Source organism: Oncorhynchus kisutch, linkage group LG3, assembly GCF_002021735.2.
Source record: "Oncorhynchus kisutch isolate 150728-3 linkage group LG3, Okis_V2, whole genome shotgun sequence".
NCBI lineage: Eukaryota > Metazoa > Chordata > Actinopteri > Salmoniformes > Salmonidae > Oncorhynchus > Oncorhynchus kisutch.
In genome coordinates this window covers 18,579,096-18,598,832 of record NC_034176.2, presented here as the reverse complement: position 1 = coordinate 18,598,832, position 19,737 = coordinate 18,579,096, and the positions used below count along the sequence as shown (strand labels likewise).

Here is a 19,737-nt window from a genome sequence, read left to right as displayed (position 1 = left end):
TTAATATTAGGACAAGTTGAGAAATAACATAGTAGGCCTAGCCTATAGAAAACTGTTGGAATCCTCCTCTTTTTAATAGAGGCCATCACTCTGTTTTGTCACGCAATTCCATAGCCTAGTTGCACAAGTTGTTCCTTGTCATGGTCTCTATTGCACCAAAGCCAGTGACCTCACAAGGTAAATATCTGTCAAGCACCTCTAGGAAAGGAATTCATTATTTTAATTGAACTCTTATCCAGAGTGCCTTTGAGAAGTAATTATGCTTAAGTTCCTTGCTCAAGGGCAAATTTCACCTAGAGTGAAATTTGAACCAGCAACCTTTTGGTTACTGGCCCTACACTCTTAGCCTAGCGGTTATCTGCCACCCTTTATGGCATCTATCTACACTCACTTGGTTTGTGTGTGTGTGTGCGTGTACGCTTCAAATATACATTTAGCTGTCTTTCCTGTTACTTTCTGGCTGGCTTCGTGACATAGCCTTCTGGTCTCGATGTGAATACTGAAACATGTTCATACAGGTGTCATACATACTCATTTAGAGAGCGGAAACATGATGAAGTGTTCCTTAATTAAATAAGAGCAGGAGGCACATGCACATGTGAACTTTTTTCTATCACTTCTATGTAGTTCATAAATACATTTGAAAGAATGTACATTCTGATGATTGGCCATCAAAAGAAATGCAAAAGCTTCTGTTAATGTACATTCCTCAACTGGATTTGAAATCTATTCAAACAAATGTGTGTGCCTAGCATGTTGTGAGCGTGGTGCACGTGCCATTATGGAGAGTGCCACATTTGATCCCCTACCTGCATTCTAACCCATGACCCACTCTGGTAATCAAGTGCTGGTAAAAATACACCCCCACGTCCCATTCCCTAGCCCCTGCCCCCTACTCCTTCAATGTTACAGATCTGAAGGAATCTGATCTGGGTCATGCTCATTAGGCACCAAATAGAATAAAACTGACAAACCTGGCCTTGTCCAATAACAAACTCTTTATTTTTCGAAAACATTTGCCGTTGCATGCCTAATGAACACAATCCAGGATAGGTTCAAGCATGTTGGAACTCGGAATGGTTCTAATCTAGGGTTGTTTTCGTGGACCCTCGACAGCAAAAAGACACTGGAAGGTATTTTTGAGAGGCTATAACAGCTTACTCTTTCTTACTGGGCATTGGAACCGTTGCTTGGTCAGAGCTCAGTCTTAAACATGAACATAAGAAACTTCAGGGGGTGCAGCATTACGACAAATGGCCCCTGAACAATAAGCCCCAACGGAACACAGTAGTCCCAGTGTGGGGAGGACTAGGGGAAACCAAAGCCCTGTTTGAATACTTTCATACATCCTTCCTGCCTCCCTTCCTTGGAGAAATCACTCATTTGGCAGTGGGATCCCAGTGGACAAAAACTGATTAAATCAATGTTGTTTTAGTAATTTCAACTCAAACTTGGAAAATCTACTTGGAAAACTGATTGGTTTCGGGGGGGGAAAAAAACATTGTAAGAGAATGTTTTATTCACATAACTTTTAACCTAAATCCAATGACATGGTGTTTTTTGTTGATTTCACATTGAATTCACATTAGTTGACAACTCAAACAAATGAAAAATCTAAACTAGGCGTTCAACTCACATCTGTGACCAGTGGGATTCTTGCTTTAACATATCCAATCATGCTAGATCAGTGACTACTCCAATGAGGAAAGGAAGAAATTAAGTGTTTTCAAAACACTCATCTAGTAATACTTAGGACAAGTGCTCATTTCCTGAAGCCAGTATTTCGGTCTAAACCAATGGAATTAGCCCTGTAATTGGAGTCTGCATTCTTTCATACAAAAGTGAATGAACAAAAGATATTGCAGCTTCTGGCAAACCGTTCCGTTAGATCATATTGATTGCTCATTATGCAGATCTAAAACTGCACTTGGTTTCTTGTTGAAAAATGGCAAAAAAATATATACATTCTCCTCTTAAAAACATGTTTTTTCACAAATTAATTAGCCATATATTAGACATACATATTTTCAATATTGCACATTCAATCTGGCAAAAAAAGTAATGATTACAAAGCCAACATGGATGCTGCCATACAGTTGAAGTAAGAAGTTTACATACACGTTAGCCAAATACATTTAAACTCAGTTTTTCACAATTCCTGACATTTAATCACAGTAAAAATTCCCTGTCTTAGGTCGGTTAGGATCACCACTTTATTTTAAGAATGTGAAATGTCAGAATAATAGAGAGTGATTTATTTCATCACATTCCCAGTGGGTCAGAAGTTTACATACACTCAATTAGTATTTGGTAGCATTGCTTTTAAATTGTTTAACTTGGGTAAAACGTTTTGGATAGCCTTCCACAAGCTTCCCACAATAAAATGAGTGAATTTTGGCCCATTCCTCCTGACAGAGCAGGTGTAACTGAGTCAGGTTTATAGGCCTCCTTGCTTGCAAACGCATTTTCTGTTCAGCCCAGAAATGTTCTATAGGGTTGAGGTCAGGGATTTCTGATGGCCACTCCAATACCCTGACTTTGTTGTCCTTAAGCCATTTTGCCACTTTGGAAGTATGCTTGGGGTCATTGTCCATTTGGAAGACCCATTTGCAACCAAGCTTTAACTTCCCGACTGATGTCTTGAAATGTTGCTTCAATATATCCACATAATTTTCTTCCCTCATGATGTCATCTATTTTGTGAAGTGCACCAGTCCCTCCTGCAGCAAAGCACCCCCACAACATGATGCTGCCACCCCTGTTCTTCACGGTTGGGATGGTGTTCTTCAGCTTGCAAGCCTCCCCCATTTTCCTCCAAACATAACGATGGTCATTATGGCCATACAGTTCTATTTTTGTTTCATCAGACCAGAGGACATTTCTCCAAAAAGTACAATCTTGGTCCCCATGTGCAGTTGCAAACAGTAGTCTGGCTTTTTTAAGGCAGTTCAGGAGCAGTGGCTTCTTCCTTGCAGAGCGACCTTTCAGGTTATGTCGATATAGGACTTGTTTTACTGTGGATATAGATACTTTTGTACCCGTTTCCTCCAGCATCTTCACAAGGTCCTTTGCTGTTGTTCTGGGATTGATTTGCACTTTTCACACCAAAGTATGTTCATCTCTAGGAGACAGAACGTGTGTCCTTTCTGAGAGGTATGATAGATGCGTGGTCCCATGGTGTTTGTACAGATGAACGTGGTACCTTCAGGCGTTTAGAAATTGCTCCCACAGATGAACCAGACTTGTGGAGTTCTACAATTGTTTTTCTGAAGTCTTGGCTGATTTTCCTTTGATTTTCCCATGATGTCAAGCAAAAAGGACCAGAGTTAAGGTAGGCCTTGAAATACATCCACAGGTACACCTTCAATTGACTCAAATTATGTCAATTAGGCTATCAGAAGCTTCTAAAGCCATGACATCATTTTCTGGAATTTTCCAAGCTGTTTAAAGGCACAGTCAGCTTAGTGTATGTAAACTTCTGACCCACTGGAATTGTGATAGTGAATTATAAGGGAAATAATCTGTCTGTAAGCAATTGTTGGAGAAATTTCTTGTGTCATGCACAAAGTAGATGTCCTAACCGACTTGCTAAAACCATAGTTCGTTAACAAGAAGTTTGGAGTGGTTGAAAAACGAGTTTTATTGACTCCAATCTAAGTGTATGTAAACTTCCAACTTCAACTGTATATATAAATGAGAGAGATGTACAATGATTATAGCATTCATAATTGCACTATGCTTCAATGTCAATTACCGGCTTAGGGCATTGTTACAAGAAGATATACTCAGAAATAACTGGGGGTCAGAGCCACTGAGAAGTGAGGGATTACTTAGGTACAAATCAATGCTCCGCCCCCTTTAACGTGGGAAACAACTAATCATCTCCACTGCTAACAAACTAAAACAGTCGGACAGCCGTGCTGTGATCGTACAACAAAAGGACACAGCTGCATTGTGGTTGCTCAGTGTACGTGAGACCTCGGAGCTATGACTGGCTGCCATAGCTGCATTTGCGGTGGCCCAGCTCAGTCCAGGCAGTGAGAGAAGACTAGCAGCCCCTCTACAAGAGAATAACCTCCTTTCAAAGGCAGATTCTCACATCTGACTGTCACCCATCAGCAGAGCAAGGTCCTCCATCCGCCAGTCCCTGCCTCTGTCTGGGCAAAATAAAATAACCATTTCATACTTTAAGGATTTCCAAACTCAAGCCTTTAATAAAAAGGGGCTTATGGTTACAACCGTCCACACTCACAACCGGTCACTAGCGGAGTTCAGCTTCTACTGTCAATAGTATTATCATATCCTCAATGGCCACTACGATTGCCATTAACAACAACGACCCTATGGACTCCAGTGAATGAGTGTTTTGTCAGGCTTGGCTTACTGACTCAAACAAGTGGTTTTTGGCATTCAACAATTAATACAAGATGGGGGAGAAAAGTCTAACCAAAAACGTGGTGAAACACGTGCACATGGTAAACTCTTGGATCCTTCAAAAGGCTGTGTCCTGTCTTGCCTCCAACACTCTTTCTAGTTAACAGCGTGAAAGGGAGCCTCGAGTTGACGCTACATCCTTTTGGCATCGGCAATAAATAGGACCTTAAAAAGCCTGGTACAGCACAACTTGATTCCAAAATAACTGACTCCTGACCCTAGGGACTGCGATGGGTGATGAGCATCATGATGCCCCCTCACTATACAGCCCAGTTAAATGACTGCCCTAACCTCCTGCCCTACTGTGTGGCTGATTGTACACGTCAAACGGTACTAAAGTGGATGCAATAATCAAAACAATCATTTTAAGAAATCACAGTGTCAACACTTTTCACCCTGTCAGGGGAAGAAATGTGTTCATTCATGAATTCGAACTCCAGAGGTCTTAGTTGACAAGCAGGAGAGAGTGGGGCCACAGACTGGCGCTGGAATGGACCGACTAGATCGAATCAAAAACTAAATGGCGGGAGCACCTTGGAATCAAGTTCAGAGGCATTGGACAGAACCCAGCAGTCACATTGAGTGTCTTAAAAAATAAAGCTAAAAACAATTAGAATAATTGGAGGAACTGTGCTTTACACATCCAACAGTGACCATCAAACCCCCTAAATCCTTCAATCATGTTCTTTGAAATAGAAAAAAAGAAAAAAGGGTCAACAATGGCAATAAATTAATATTATGCAACCATTCTTTTTTTTTCTTCACAGATTTGACAGAGTAAGTTGGAGAAAGGTCTCTGGGGCCCCAGCCTTGCTGTGCTCATGCTGAAGTCCCTTCTAATATTCGAACTCTATGGTTTCACACCAGGTTGTACTCCTTCAGGTTGAGCTGCAGGATGGTGTCTTTGACAGCGGCGAACACAAAGCGGATGTTCTCAGTGTCTGTGGCGCAGGTAAAGTGGGAGTAGATGATCTTGTCGCTGTCTGGGTTCAGGTCCACAAACATCTTCAGGATGAATTCGCGGCCAGCCTGGGCATCTCTCTGGGGACCTATTAGAGACAAACATATTATAAGCCTTGTTATTAAAAGCATTCATGAGCCTTTTTATAATGTGTAATAAGTTATAAACCATTATACTCATGGGCTTTAAGTAAAAAGGAACTATATTTCTCCCCAGAGGCCACTCACCGTCAAACTCTGGGAAGTAGTCGACCAGGTGGGAGTACATGATCTTCTCCTCCAAGAGGTCCTTCTTGTTGAGGAAGAGGATGACGGAAGAGTTCTGGAACCAGGGATATGTGATGATGGTCCTGAACAAGGCTTTACTTTCCTCCATTCGGTTCTGAGAGAGAAACGAGAGTAGAAGAGCACAGTTTAAGTCCAGCTGCTTTCATTAAAAAGGGATAGTTCAGCTACACTATCCCATTAAGTACAGGCTTTAAATCAGAAAGAGAGAGAGAGATGGTCTCCAGATGCCTTTTCATTTCACCACTGGCCTGCTATGTACTTTCTTTTAACCTTTACATTCACTGATAGATACACACCGCACCTAAAGTGATCCACAAAGTCCATTTTATGATGCCATATCCATTTAGACAAGAGTATTGTCACAAATCTCTGCTCATTTGTGTGCGGTGCTCCACAAGCAATCTTTCAGGTCTCACAATTCTCAGATTTGCATGGAGGTCTGAAGTACAGGTGACAAAACGATCAAATTTCACAGCTTTACATCCAACCAACTGGTCCTATGCTGTTTCTATTGTATCGTCACCATGATGTTTTAATGGTCTCAGTTATTTCCCCCAAGGACACAGGCAGTGAAAAAACCAAGAGCATGCTGGAAACTGCTGGGAACAAACAGATGGTGTGCCTTTGAGGAAGTTCTGTCGCCCCGAGGCTGTATTCGAAACAGCTGCAGGAGTAATTTACAACTGCTTTCCAAGTGGAAGGGAAGTCTAGCTGGAAAAATAACTCTTCATTATTTTAAATAAGGAAAAGCCTTTCACCTTCAAAAGCGCAGAAGTGTGCCTCTAATACACGTGTCTATTGTACACCATAGTTGAGAGAGAAGACCATAGCCACAGATACACATTATGTTGTCCATTGTAATAATGTAATTTGAGTGACAGAATTGTACAACATTTCAGAGACCTGTATTTAACTTGCTTTTTTGGATATTATTGGGAGTCCTATTGTCAAATGATGTAACTTTATGCAAAGTGCTGCTGTTAACTTTGTGTCAGGGCCAGCGCCAGAACGAATCATTTGGATGGGCATTTTTGATTTAATAGGTGGGTAAGGTTTTTTATTTTTCTTCACGGAACCGCCTGTTTGTTTTTATGGGTTTAATAGTAAAAGACATGTCAATTAACTGTAAAAATGTATTACCTTTTTAATGTGGCATTAACACAGTCTATTTTTTCATCTGATTGTCAAACAAATCCCTTCAAAAAGTAGGTTACTTTCGCACGTTCGTCCAAAATCATTCCAGCATCTGAACAGCATCCTGTGCACCCGCCAACATTCCTTTAATTCGCAAGTAGCTGAAACTCACTAGAGAAAGCATCTGAGCTCACTAGAGAAACTCACTAGAGAAAGCATCTGAGCAAGCGATACAGCGCCCCTCTGTCTTACTATATATTAAGGAAGTACGGTAGGGCAGACCCCCTAAGGCCCACCCATAACGCCGGCCCTGTTGTGTGTGTTAAATAGACATACAGTACAGTTAATAACAACGCTCACCTCGTTATCAGATTCTACGAGCACCTGGTCATACTCGCTTAGTGCCACCAGAAACATGATGGATGTGACATTCTCAAAGCAGTGTATCCACTTCCTCCTCTCTGACCTCTGACCCCCCACGTCCACCATCCTGTCATAGGAACAGAGGAGCAACGTTAGGTGCAGATGACTAGAGTACCACTCGAGTTGGCATGGAAATATACTGTAGGTCCTATTCGTGTTCGCTACATGATCATTGTTTTAGTGAACTTTCAAGCTGGTACTTCACACTATTTATTAGGTACACCACCCCATTGCCAAAATGGTTCACTCCTACAGACAGTGCTCATGTGGTCTTGGGATGCTATATAAAAGCAGACCGACTGGCATCGAGGCATTCACTTACTGTTCAATTGAACATTAGAATGGGCAAAACGAGTGACCTGAGCGTGGTATGTTCGTCAGTGCTAGTTGGTTCCAGTATCTCAGAAACGCTCTGCCGTCTGGGCTTTTCATGCACAAGTGTCTAGACTTTACAGAGAATGCTGCGAAAAAAGAGAAAAAAACTTCCAGTCAGCGGCAGTCCTGTGGTCGAAAATATCTCGTTAATGAGAGGTTGAAGGAGAATGGCGAGAATTGTGAAAATAACAGCACACTACAACAGTGGTGTCAAGAACTGCATCTCGGAATGCCCAACTGGCCAGTCCTTGTCACGGATGGGCTATTGCAGCAGATGACCACACCGACTTCCACTCCTATTAGCTAGAAACAAGAAGCGGCTCCAGTGGGCATGTAATCACCAACACTGGACAATGGAGGAGTGGAGAAACATCACCTGTTCTGACGAATCCCGGTTCCTGTTGCATCATGCTGATGGCAGAGTCAGGATTTGGCGTAAGCAGCAGGAGTCCATAGCCCCATCCTGCCTGGTGTAATGGTGAAGGGAATGTTTTCCTGGCACACATTAGGTCGCTTGATACCAATTGAGCAACGTTTCCATCCCCTGAAGAACTCTAGCTGTTCTGGAGGAAAAGGTAGGGTCCACCCCGGTACTAGATGGGTGTACCTAATTAACTGGCCACTGAGGGTAGATACCCCAAGAATATAACATCAATTGATAGAGCTCTACCCACTGGTCTGTTCTCCCCACTACATCATTATGGAAGTGGAATAGTACACAGTGGCTAGTGTGAGAAATGAGACAATCCTTCATCTCAGGGTGTCATTCTATTCCATTGTTCCTTTGTTAGAATAGAATAGCCCAGTGAGCTTGATGGTTGGCTTACCTGAAGATGACACTCTGGAGGTCAAAGGGGTACTCAATGATGCCCGTAGTGGGGACCCTAACTCTCAGCACATCCTGCTGGGTGGGAAGGTAAGAGGCCTCTGCGATCCGGTCCAGCGCATTCATGTAACTACGGAGACCAAAAAAATATTGTGCCCACTGACAGGTGATGATAATATATGAAAGTATAGAAGAAAAAAAATGACCAAAGACATGGTCGGACATTTTAAGTTGGCAGCCTAGGGAACAGTCAGTCGATCATGAAATCTTGTATTTACTAACTATTTGACCATAGATAAAAGCACAGTATTTATAACATCGTGACCATTGAAGTTGTCTGTCTGGGATTCAAGTTAGCAACTCGCAGGAATGGCCTTCATAAGTAGAGTTAGAGATCTCATTTACTCACTATTTGGTAGAATCCGACAGCTGGTACTCCCGTCTCCTATCGTAAGCTTCCTGGATGCCTGGATCGTTCCATAAACACTTGATGGCGTCTATGTAGGGGTTTGCCAACGTGCTGACTTTCTCCACATCCACCTCTCGGACCACGTTAGCGTTGCCCTGAGAGAGGAAAAAAACTGATTAAGGTTTAACCTCCAGGTTAGACTTTCAGTCGACAGAAACAAACATATCAATTAAATAGCATCAATTCAAGGTTCTATGTGTCTGAAATGGGACTAAAGCATAACCCAGGCAGAGGCAGGCAATCTTGACGGTTGATGAGTATGGCCGCGTTCCAGGTGGTCTATTTTGCAATTGTAGTGCACAGATGATCAGATCCCATGACTCCGGGAGAGGTGTTTAATTAACGTCTCAGGAAGTCCAATAATATCATATCTTCTGAGATGCACAGCTGCAAAAAAATAACCTAAAACGCAGCCTTTTTCTTTCACTATGCCGTTCCACAGATGACTCTTAGGGCCTAATATGAAGCTACCACATAGCCCAACTCCAGAAGTATCACATTCTAATGTTACTTACAAAAAGGAAAATGAATTCCCCTATGTCACATGACTGTCTTCACTTCCTTATCTGGCCTCACCTCATGACTTATTTCTACTGTACCTTGTTACCAAAACCCAAAAAGGAAGTGATTGTTTTTTCCTAGTGACAACCTGGGAATGACATGCTACTGCCCCCTGTTGAAAGTATCCAATCGTTAAGCCAGCACAACAGGAAAATACCACAGGCTTCATATACAATACAGGCCACTTGTGATTTAATCAATAAGACTATATGAACACTAACGAACAACAGATAAACCACTGAACATACATAATGGAACCATCGGATCCTCAAATAACAACATGAGACTACATGGTCAGATGTCACACCAGGCCTAGGGATTCAAATGAGACCTGGCCAGTCGATAACAGATAGGTCTCAGTTCCTCTATTGGCCAGTTTCATGTGGAATTACCTGCAGTTCTAGATGTGACTTGAGAACTTTCTTTTCTGCAGACCCAACTTTTTGTAACCGAAAGGGGATAGCACCACTATTTGGTCAAACGAATAGGCAGAATTAGGTTTAGTCCACCAGATGACTTTCCTCTCACTCACACACAAACCCTTGTCTGGATGACATGGAAGGGGGTTGGATGAGCGTGACAGGAAGACACAGGAAGTGCCAAAACAGACAGGATGTGATTGTGGATGACTGTTCCATGAAAGATAGCATAAAGGAGGAGATTACTCTCAGTAACACATCTCTCATTCTCACTGTCACACACACACACACTTCCATTCCCTCTTTCCCTCCTTACCTTGTTGTGCTCATATTTGTAAGGGATCCTTAGGGTCTCTGTGGCACGGATCATGGACTGCATGGCAGTAAAGATGTTCTGGTACACCAGCTTGGTGAAGCCTCGCTTGTCCTCCTCTGAGTAGCCGGCGCCATGAATGATTCTCATCTGTTTAATGAAGGTGCTCTTCCCACTCTCTCCAGTACCTGGTAAAAGGGGAGAGGGGTGAGTTGAGGATGGGGAAGGAAGGAATACATGTTTTTTTTTTTTTTACCTTTATTTAACCAGATAGGCTAGTTGAGAACAAGTTCTCATTTACAACTGTGACCTGGCCAAGATAAAGCAAACAGTGAGACACAAACAACAAGACAGAGTTACAAATGGAATAAACAAACACACAGTCAATAATACAATAGATATATATACAGATAAAAGATAAACACACGGGACACAAGACGAAGACAAAGATGTCTGACTGCTACGCCATCTTGGAAATGGAATGGGTAATTGAAGAAGTGCGAGGCACTATATCCAGACAAGGATAGCATCTGACCCAGACTCAAGACAAACAAACCATAATCACCTATTACAGCCCTATTCACATTTAGACACACACACACATTCTCAATCTCCTTTCCCAGCTGCTCCTGCCAGCTCCTTAGATTTCTTGGCCTGGTCAGTGACCAAGAACAACATCTCCATGGATACAATAACTATTGTGATGTGAGTTCTAGATCTGGATCCTGGAGAGATCCTTTACAAGGGTCCTCAACAGAACCTAAATGTACCTCTACCACCCTAGTCATAGACTGTTCTCACTGCTACCGCACAGCAAGCGGTAGCAGTGACTCTAAAGTAGAGTACAGATACCCCAAAAAACAACTTAAGTAGTAAAGTATTTTGACTTAAGTACTTTACACCAATGTCTATAGAGCATTGATGTGATTGTCACAAACAGAGCAGCAGGTAAATCAGGCCTAAACCATAGAGACCAGTACTGTGTTCTAATGCTCCATTTGTAAACAAGTGAGAGGTGGGATTTACCAGTTGTGAAGTTGTAAATACCAGTTGGATGCATTCACGTGCTTTGAAGTCGTTGATAAATGCTGATTGACTAACGGCCAACAAGATGCGTAAACCATAACCTAAATGTACAGCTATCAAGCTTGTAAGCAATTTAAAGAGTAAAAAAAAAACACATTTATAGTTAGCTTTTTATAAATACTGTTTTGTTACATTTAACTGCCAAAAATGCTGTTTGAGGTCATTTCCTTAGTAGGTGACATTTGAGTTCCGCACGTGGTAGAAATCGGAGCTCAGGGATGATCGACGAGTTTCCCACTAGTAATTACCAGTTGGAGGGTCGTTCAAGTGGATTTTTCCTAGTCCTATGTGGTAAATTCCCACTTGGTTACGAACACAGAATAAGGCTGGCCTGTATCCAGGCAGCAGTCTTCCCCCATCACTCTACCAGCTTCTCTCACACGGATTACATCATAACATTGACACAAGTAATTTTTTAGGGAACTAACGCAACTTTGGAAATATTACATCATAGACAGACTGCTTGCATTTCTTTTTACTGTGAATTGTGCATCTACTTTCTATGAGGACGTGTAGCTGTAGACAACACAAATGATGGTCAAGGATAAATAAAATAATAATGAAGTAGCCTAACATAATACATTTAATTTATAGTGCTTTCTATTATAATATTGATGTTCTTATATTATGCATCTGAAGTATCCTATACACTTGTACCAGACATTCCAATGGTATGTGATAGAATACATGTTACCCAGGATCCCACCTGAATTCACAAACAGACTGCTTTAGGGGTGGTCACATTAAGATACTTTAGGTAAGGCGTCAGCATTCTTCAGTTCGGCTGGCGGTTAGTCAAAGTCGTCTAGGTGAACCTAACGAGTGTGCTGGCATACTCTCTTAAAAGACCTTCGCTTGAAAAACTGGAAAAATTGCAATAGTATTGTTTGTCCATTTTGAGATGCCGTAGCCAGTATACAGTTCCTCAAAATAGTCTGAATTAATCTAAGATAATTTAAGAATCGGTCATTAATCTGTCATCATTTTGCAGAGGAGATCTTAGTCATGCAATTTTTCATCTAACTAAGATGTTTGGTGCAGTATTTCCCAATGAAAACGTGCATAAAAAGTCTCTCGTTGAATGACCACAAAGAATTTACTGAAGAATCACTACGGTTGACCAATCACCAACGAATGGGCGTAGACTTCAGCTCCGAACTTCGGCTGGCCTCTAGAAAAAAAATGGTGTGCCTGTACAGCCGAAAAAACCATCACTAAAGTCCAAAACATCCTCATAATATATGCACAAACTCTTCTGAACTGTTTTGGCTGGGAAGCATGTGGACGCTTTTAAGGCAAGGTTGGGCTCAATTTCAATTAAAGGCAGTCAATTCAGAAAGTGAACACAAATTACGTTTTTACATTTCTGAATTTTAAATTCAAATGGAATAAAATTATTCTGTGATGACAAAGAGCCAATGAGTAGACTGAGACCCCACCTGTTTGCACTCAATGTAGAGTGTCAGAACTCTATAGGGTTTGCCTGGTTCTAGAGACCCCCTGTATTCTGAGTGGTGTATGAGGGGTTGCATTTAAGTAAGGAAACTGACACATGGCCAATGCTCTAGTATAGTTACAATATAATAATAATACAACTACGCCATTTAGCAGAAGTGTTTATCCAAAGTGACTTACAGCGACTTAGGAACCTATTATTCTGGAGAAGGCTACAATTATGTTCCGCAATTCAGGGCGTTCCTGCATGTGGGCATTCCTGCATCTGCAGGAACCCCTTTTTATACTTCTATTGGTACATGTTAAGTTTGGACAGGCGGAAGCTCTCCAGTACGGTAGGTGGTGTTAATGCACAATAATGTTGGATGCAAGAAGAAGGGGCGGAACCGACAAAGGTAGCTAGCTAGCAGTACATGGGTAGCCAGTGTCCTTTGCCCCAAGGCTGTTAGGCACCGTTTTCACGCAGTTCTGTTATCGACTGCGAAGGCAAGTTTTCGGCAGGCGGGAGTGAAGGACACTGTGTGCTAGCTTAGCCAGCTAGTCCTAAGGAGGACTCTGGCAAACAGCAAGCGGGAGGCGAGGGCAACACCGTGTGCTAGTTAACTAGCAAGCACACGGTGTCGCTAACTATCAAGCTAGCTAACACACCGTGTTACCCCAGCCTCCCCCTGCTGTGCTAGTGGGAGGCGACCGATAGTCAGTGTCCTTCGCTCCCGCCAATCAGGCACGGTTTTCCTGCAATTCTGTTAACGACGGTGAGGGCAGGCGTTTGGCAGGTAGGAGCAAAGGACACTGTTTACCGGTGTCGCTCCCGCTAGCTAGCAAGGAATGCCCACATGCAGGAACACACTGAATTGTGAGCTGCAATTGCACACTATTGCTATCCTGGCTAACTGAGCTACATTCTTCTTAAAGAACGTCAATGATGCAAAAATGTCAACAATGCGAAAGTTCACTGTATATGCACTCCACAAACTCATTTGGGGACAGAGTCGTTTAACAACTGTTGGACTTCTTCGATACACCCATAAAACTAAAGTGAACGATCACTGTTAGTGTGTTAGTAATGACCCCTCACAATGACCTGTTTCTTCTGTGAATTACCAATACTGCATTTCAAAGAATTGTTGCGGCTGCTGCCGTGCAGAAAGTGTGAGGAAAATGCAGTTTACTGACCCAGAGCTGGCTTTCAGTTCAGGCAGCTAGGAGTTGATTTGATGACATCTGACCCTTTCAAACCAAGTCCATTTACAACCCAGCTTTTTACATAAGTAACTTTCATCATACAGTATGCCAGGCCTATATCCAAAACGGATCAAAACAGACAGACTTGAATAGTAACTTAGTAAAAGATTAAACCTGCCACTTTTCCTGATATAGGCCTATACAGAAGCTGAGGGATGGAGCTGGGGAAATGTAACCCCTCTCAAATTCATAGACATAGCTCTAGATGCAAGGACTGACAATCCATGACATCTACATGATAGATTTAAACATATTTTGAAGGTATTAGCCTATTTCTTGCTTCATGTTTGTAAACACGAATAAACCTTTATATTTTGGGGGTGTGATAGAAAAAGGCAGCTGTGCTAAGCATTCATAAATTATATTATTCATGAGTCAATGGTTAGGTTAAATGTCAGGAATTGAAATTACCATTGAACAGAAAGCTGTATCCCAGAGTGTGCCTTTAAAAAAGGCTGTCTTATTCAGAGACGTGGGAGAGTCGCGTGCACAGATTGTTGGGCCAAACGTTCCGACTGGAAACAGTCAAGAACGTCTACATGTGTTATATGTAGTGCCCCGCGCAGGTAAACGCATGTTTAGCGCAGGATTTCTCGACCCTGTAATTGCTACCAATAAAACGCCTAGACTTTGGCCTCGTCCGTAAACAGACAGACACCACAAGTCTATCATCCTAGTTACTACGTAATGAAATGAATAGTTGGATGGTTCGTGCGATTTTTTTTTGTATTCTAAATGGTAGCAATATTCAAATACAATTGCTTTGGAATACTTGAGATTGATAGAACTGCTACAATTTGGCATGTGTGGCTGGCTACAAAGTTAGTCTGGTTTTAAGGAGTAGCTTGCGCAGCACCACCCAAAATGAATTTTCGCCTTTATTTTCATCACTCATCATCACCACCACTAGCTTACCGAGAAGCAACAGCTTCAATTCCCGGCGAGCATCCCTCTTATCCCGGCGGAGCTGTCTTTCGATCTCGTCGTTGATCCGCCTGCATTCTTTCGCCTCCTCGCTTAGGCAACACGCCATTATGGCGTCTAGGGTCATTCTTTTAAAAATCACCTTTCCTCCTTCTTTATGCACTACGCAGATTCCAGTTGCGATAAAAAAAATATATATATTACGGATATCAAATCACGCCATTACAGCTGCAAAAAAAACATGGACGCGTTATAAAGTGGCATAGCCTGGGGGGAGAGTAAAATGTATAGGCTATTTGAGAAATTGTTGCCCCCCCGTTTCGCTTCGCTTTCTGACGGACTGTCAGGCAGCAAACAGTGGCTCGGGGAGTTAACTAAATGTCAGAAATTCTAATTGGGTAGTCTGATTTTCCTTCTAAATATGATCATCAGCACCGTTTAAAACAATCATACGTAATGTTCTATGTGATAAGCATTCTCATTCTTGCCCAGTCATCCTCTTCACATATATTTTTTAAAGCATGTCTTCGTATCCTAATAGTCCCATAATCCATTCGATGAGAAAATACATGAATAAACGTGTTCGCTTTATTTCCAATTGCTCGACTCCCGGACGTGGTAAAGCCGAATATGGCGGATTTACACTCCAATCCGCAAGGCAGGAATACTGTTATTTCTCTCTGACGAAAGAAAAACACAAGAAAAAACGCACCAATCTCACATTAGCCTACTTCCCAAAACGGAAAAACGCGTCATCCGTGTGCTTTCAAAAACAGGGAAACTTAAATTATTCTGCTATACGTTTGCTTAAAATAAAGTTGGAAAAAATACGTTTTTCGTTCAGCCTTCCCCTGTCCTTAATTCTCCATGTGTTTTTATAACAGAGACATCCACTCCTAGCCGGTGACGTCGGACAGTGGTAGCAGGGAGTGTCCTCAGAAGAAAAGCGACTCCAAAGTATCCCACCAACCGAATAGACAAGCGGTTGGTGGGCTACCGCTACCTGCTCTTATTACCCAAAAGCTATTAAATGTATGATACATACACTACATGACCAAAAGTATGTGGACACCTGCTCGTCAAACATCTCATTCCAACATCATGGGCATTAATATGGAGTTTGTCTCCCCTTTGCTGCTATATCAGCCTCCACTCTTCTGGGAAGGCTTTCCCCTAGATGTTAGAACATTGCTGTGGGGACTTGCTTCCATTCAGCCACAAGAGCATTAGTGAGGTTGGACACTGATGTTGGGCGATTAGGCCTGGCTCGCAGTCGGCGTTCCAATTCATCCCAATGGAGTTGAGGTCAGGGCTCTGTGCAGGTCAATCAAGTTCTTCCACACAGATCTCGACAAACCATTAATTTATGGACCTCGCTTTGTGCACTGGGGTAATTGTCATGCTGAAACAGGAAAGGGCCTTTCGCAAACTGTTGTCACAAAGTTGGAAACTCAGAATCGTCTAGAATGTAATTGTATGCTATAGCGTTAAGATTTCCCTTCACTGGAACTAATGGGCCTAGCCCGAACAATGAAAAGCAGCCCCAAACCATTATTCCTCCTCCACCAAACTTTACAGTTGGCACTATGCATTTGGGCAGGTAGTGGTCTCCTGGCATCCGCCAAATATAGATTAGTCTGTCAGCCAAGCTTCTAGCCCCAAGGCAAAATGGCGCCGATAGAGAGGGCAGCCGAGTTTCTAGCCCCTAGGCAATTTGCAGTATTTCGTTTTTCTAATGTGTTATTTCTTACATTATTAGGGCAGAATTGTTTTGTTGTTATTACACACAGTCGGCATTACCAGCATTATGACCAGAAATACGACTTTCCCGATTCTGAACCTTTGTTCGTACCCCCCAGGGCAATTTAACTGATTTCAGAGGCTGACACAAAGCATCGCCGGCTTAAAAGAGGTACAAGGAGTGGACTTCTAGTCTGACTCAGGATCATGGCTCTCTCAGGATATACTGTTTGAGTCAGTACAGCCAGTTGGGTTCTTAATTCAGACAGGAATAAATATCTCCCCGGGAAGAAGAAGGGCCGGGGTGTATGTTTCATGGTTACTACTCATGGTGTGATTGTGATAACATACAGGAAATCAAGTCCTTTTGTTCACCCAACCTAGAATACCTCACAATCACATGCCGACCGTATTACCTCCCAAGATAATTATCTTTGGTTATAGTTACAGCCGTGTATATTCCCCATCAAGCCGATACCACAACGGCCCTCAAAGAACTTCACTGGACTTTATGCAAATTGGAAACCACATATCCTGAGGCCGCATTTATTGTAGGTGGGGATTTTAACAAAGCAAATTTGAGGAAAACGCTACCAAAGTTCTATCAACATATGAAATCAAATCAAATTTTATTGGTCACATACACATTGTTAGCAGATGTTATTGCGAGTGTAGTGAAATGCTTGTGCTTCTAGTTCCGACAGTGCAGCAATATCTAACATGTAATCTAACAATTCCACAACAACTACCTAATACACACAAATCTAAGTAAAGGAATGGAATAAGAATATATACATATACATATATGGACGAGCAATGACAGAGCGGCATAGGCAAGATGCAATAGATAGAATAAAATACAGTATATACATATGAGATGAGTAATGCAAATATGTAAACATTATTAAAGTGACTAGTGATCCATTTATTAAAGTGGCCAATGATTTCAAGTCTGTATGTAGGCAGCAGCCTCTGTGTTAGTGGTGGCTGTTTGACAGTGATGGCCTTGAGAAATAACTGTTTTTCAGTCTCTCGGTCCCAGCTTTGAAACACCTGTACTGACCTCGCCTTTTGTATGGTAGTGGGGTGAACAGGCAGTGGCTCGGGTGGTTGTTGTCCTTGATGATCTTTTTGGCCTTCCTGTGACATCGGGTGTTGTAGGTGTCCTGGAGGGCAGGTAGTTTCCCTCCGGTAATACATTGTGCAGATCGCACCATCCTCTGGAGAGCCTTGCAGTTGTGGGTGGTGCAGTTGCTGTACCAGCAACTGTGACAAGCAACTAGCAGCCCGACAGGATGCTCTCAATTGTACATTTGTAAAAGTCTGTGAGCGTTTTAGGTGCCAAGCCAAATTTCTTCAGTCTTCTGAGGTTGAAGAGGCGTTGTTGCGCCTTCTTCACCACACTGTCTATGTGGGTGGACCATTTCAGTTTGTCCGTGATGTGAATGCTGAGGAACTTAAAACTTACCACCTTCTCCATATTGACTGCAGTACTCGCTCTGCTAAAACACTCAACCACTGCTTCTCCAACTTCCGGGATGCCTACAAGGCCCTCCCCCGCCCTCCCTTTGGTAAATCTGATCACGACTCCATTTTGCTCCTCCCTTCCTATAGGCAGAAACTCAAACAGGAAGTACCTGCGCTAAGGACTATTCAACACCGGTTTGGATTGGATTTCATGCTTCAAGGTTGTTTTGATCATGCTAGGATATGTTCCATGTGGCCTCTGAGAATAACGTTAACAAATATACTGATACGGTGACTGAGTTTATCAGGAATAGGAGATGTTGTACCCACTGTGACTGTTATAACCTACGATCACCAGAAACCGTGGATAGATGGCAGCATTCGTGCAAAACTGAAAGCCCAAACCATCGCATTTAACCCGAGGCGAGGTGACTGGGAATATGTCATAATACAAATAGTGTAGTTATTCCCTCCGTAAGGCAATCAAACAGGCAAAACGTCAGTATAGAGACAAAGTGGAGTCGCAATTCAACGAGACGTATGTGGCAGACTAAACTAAACACCTTCTTCGCCCGCTTTGAGGATAACACAGTGCCACCGATGAGGCCTGCTACCAAGGACTGTGGGCTCTCCTTCTCCGTAGCTGACGTGAGTAAGACATTTAAGTGTGTTAACCCTCGCAAGGCTGACGGGCCAGATGGCATCCCTAGCCTCGTCCTCAGAGCATGCGCAGACCAGCTGGCTGGTGTGTTTACGGACATATTCAATCTCTCCCTATCCCAGTCTGCTGTCACCACATGTCCACCATTGTTCCTGTACCCAAAAAGCAAAGGTAACTGAACTAAATGACTATCGCCAAGTAGCACTCACATCTGTCATGTTGAAGTGCTTTGAGAGACTAGTCAAGGATCATATCACCACTACCTTACCTGACACCCTAGACCCACTTAAATTTGCTTACCGCCCCAATAGATCCACAGACGATGCAATCGCGATCGCACTGCACACTGCCCTATCCCATCTAGACAAGAGGAATATCTATGTAAGAATGCTGTTCATTGACGATAACTCAGCATTCAACACCATAGTACCCTCCAAGCTCATCATTAAGCTTGAGGCCCTGAGTCTGAACCCCGCCCTGTGCAACTGGGTCCTGGACTTCCTGACGGGCCGCTCCCAGGTGGTGAAGGTAGGAAACAACACCTCCACTTTGCTGATCCTCAACACAGGGGCCCCACAAGGGTGCATGCTCAGCCCCCTCCTGTACTCCCTGTTCACCCATGACTGTGTGGCCATGCACGCCTCCAACTCAATCATCAAGTTTGCAGACAACGCAACAGTAGTAGGCTTGATTACCAAACAGGACGAGACAGCCTACAGGGAGGAGGTGAGGGCTCTGTGAGTGTGGTGCCAGGAAAATAACCTTTCACTCAACGTCAACAAAACAAAGGAGATGATCGGGGACTTCACTGACAAACTGAAATGGTCCACCCACACAGACAGTGTGGTGAAGAAGGCTGATTTGAAGCGTGATTCATCTTTCCCGAGAACTTGTTTCCACTGCTCCAGAATCCAATAGCAGCTTGTGTGCAGCTACTCTGCCATGGAAACCCATTTCA

At 42.8% G+C, this 19,737-nt stretch overlaps 1 protein-coding gene across 2 annotated transcripts; it reads right to left on the bottom strand.

The window, feature by feature from the left end:
• Nucleotides 1–978: 978 nt before the first annotated feature.
• LOC109876572 (guanine nucleotide-binding protein G(q) subunit alpha) lies at nucleotides 979–15,824 on the bottom strand. Of its 2 annotated transcripts, none has more exons than XM_020468981.2 (7): nucleotides 14,903–15,824; nucleotides 10,205–10,389; nucleotides 8,849–9,003; nucleotides 8,441–8,569; nucleotides 7,176–7,305; nucleotides 5,622–5,775; nucleotides 979–5,482 (listed from the first exon to the last, which is right to left on the bottom strand). In XM_020468981.2, exons 1-7 carry the CDS (start codon nucleotides 15,036–15,038, stop codon nucleotides 5,292–5,294), a joined length of 1,080 nt encoding a protein of 359 aa, XP_020324570.1. In that variant the 5' UTR covers nucleotides 15,039–15,824; the 3' UTR covers nucleotides 979–5,291. The 2 variants fall into 2 exon arrangements, with proteins under 2 accessions (XP_020324570.1, XP_031674170.1); XM_031818310.1 differs by lacking the exon at nucleotides 14,903–15,824 and adding an exon at nucleotides 14,399–14,504 and having other exon boundaries at nucleotides 4,186–5,482.
• Nucleotides 15,825–19,737: the final 3,913 nt, after the last annotated feature.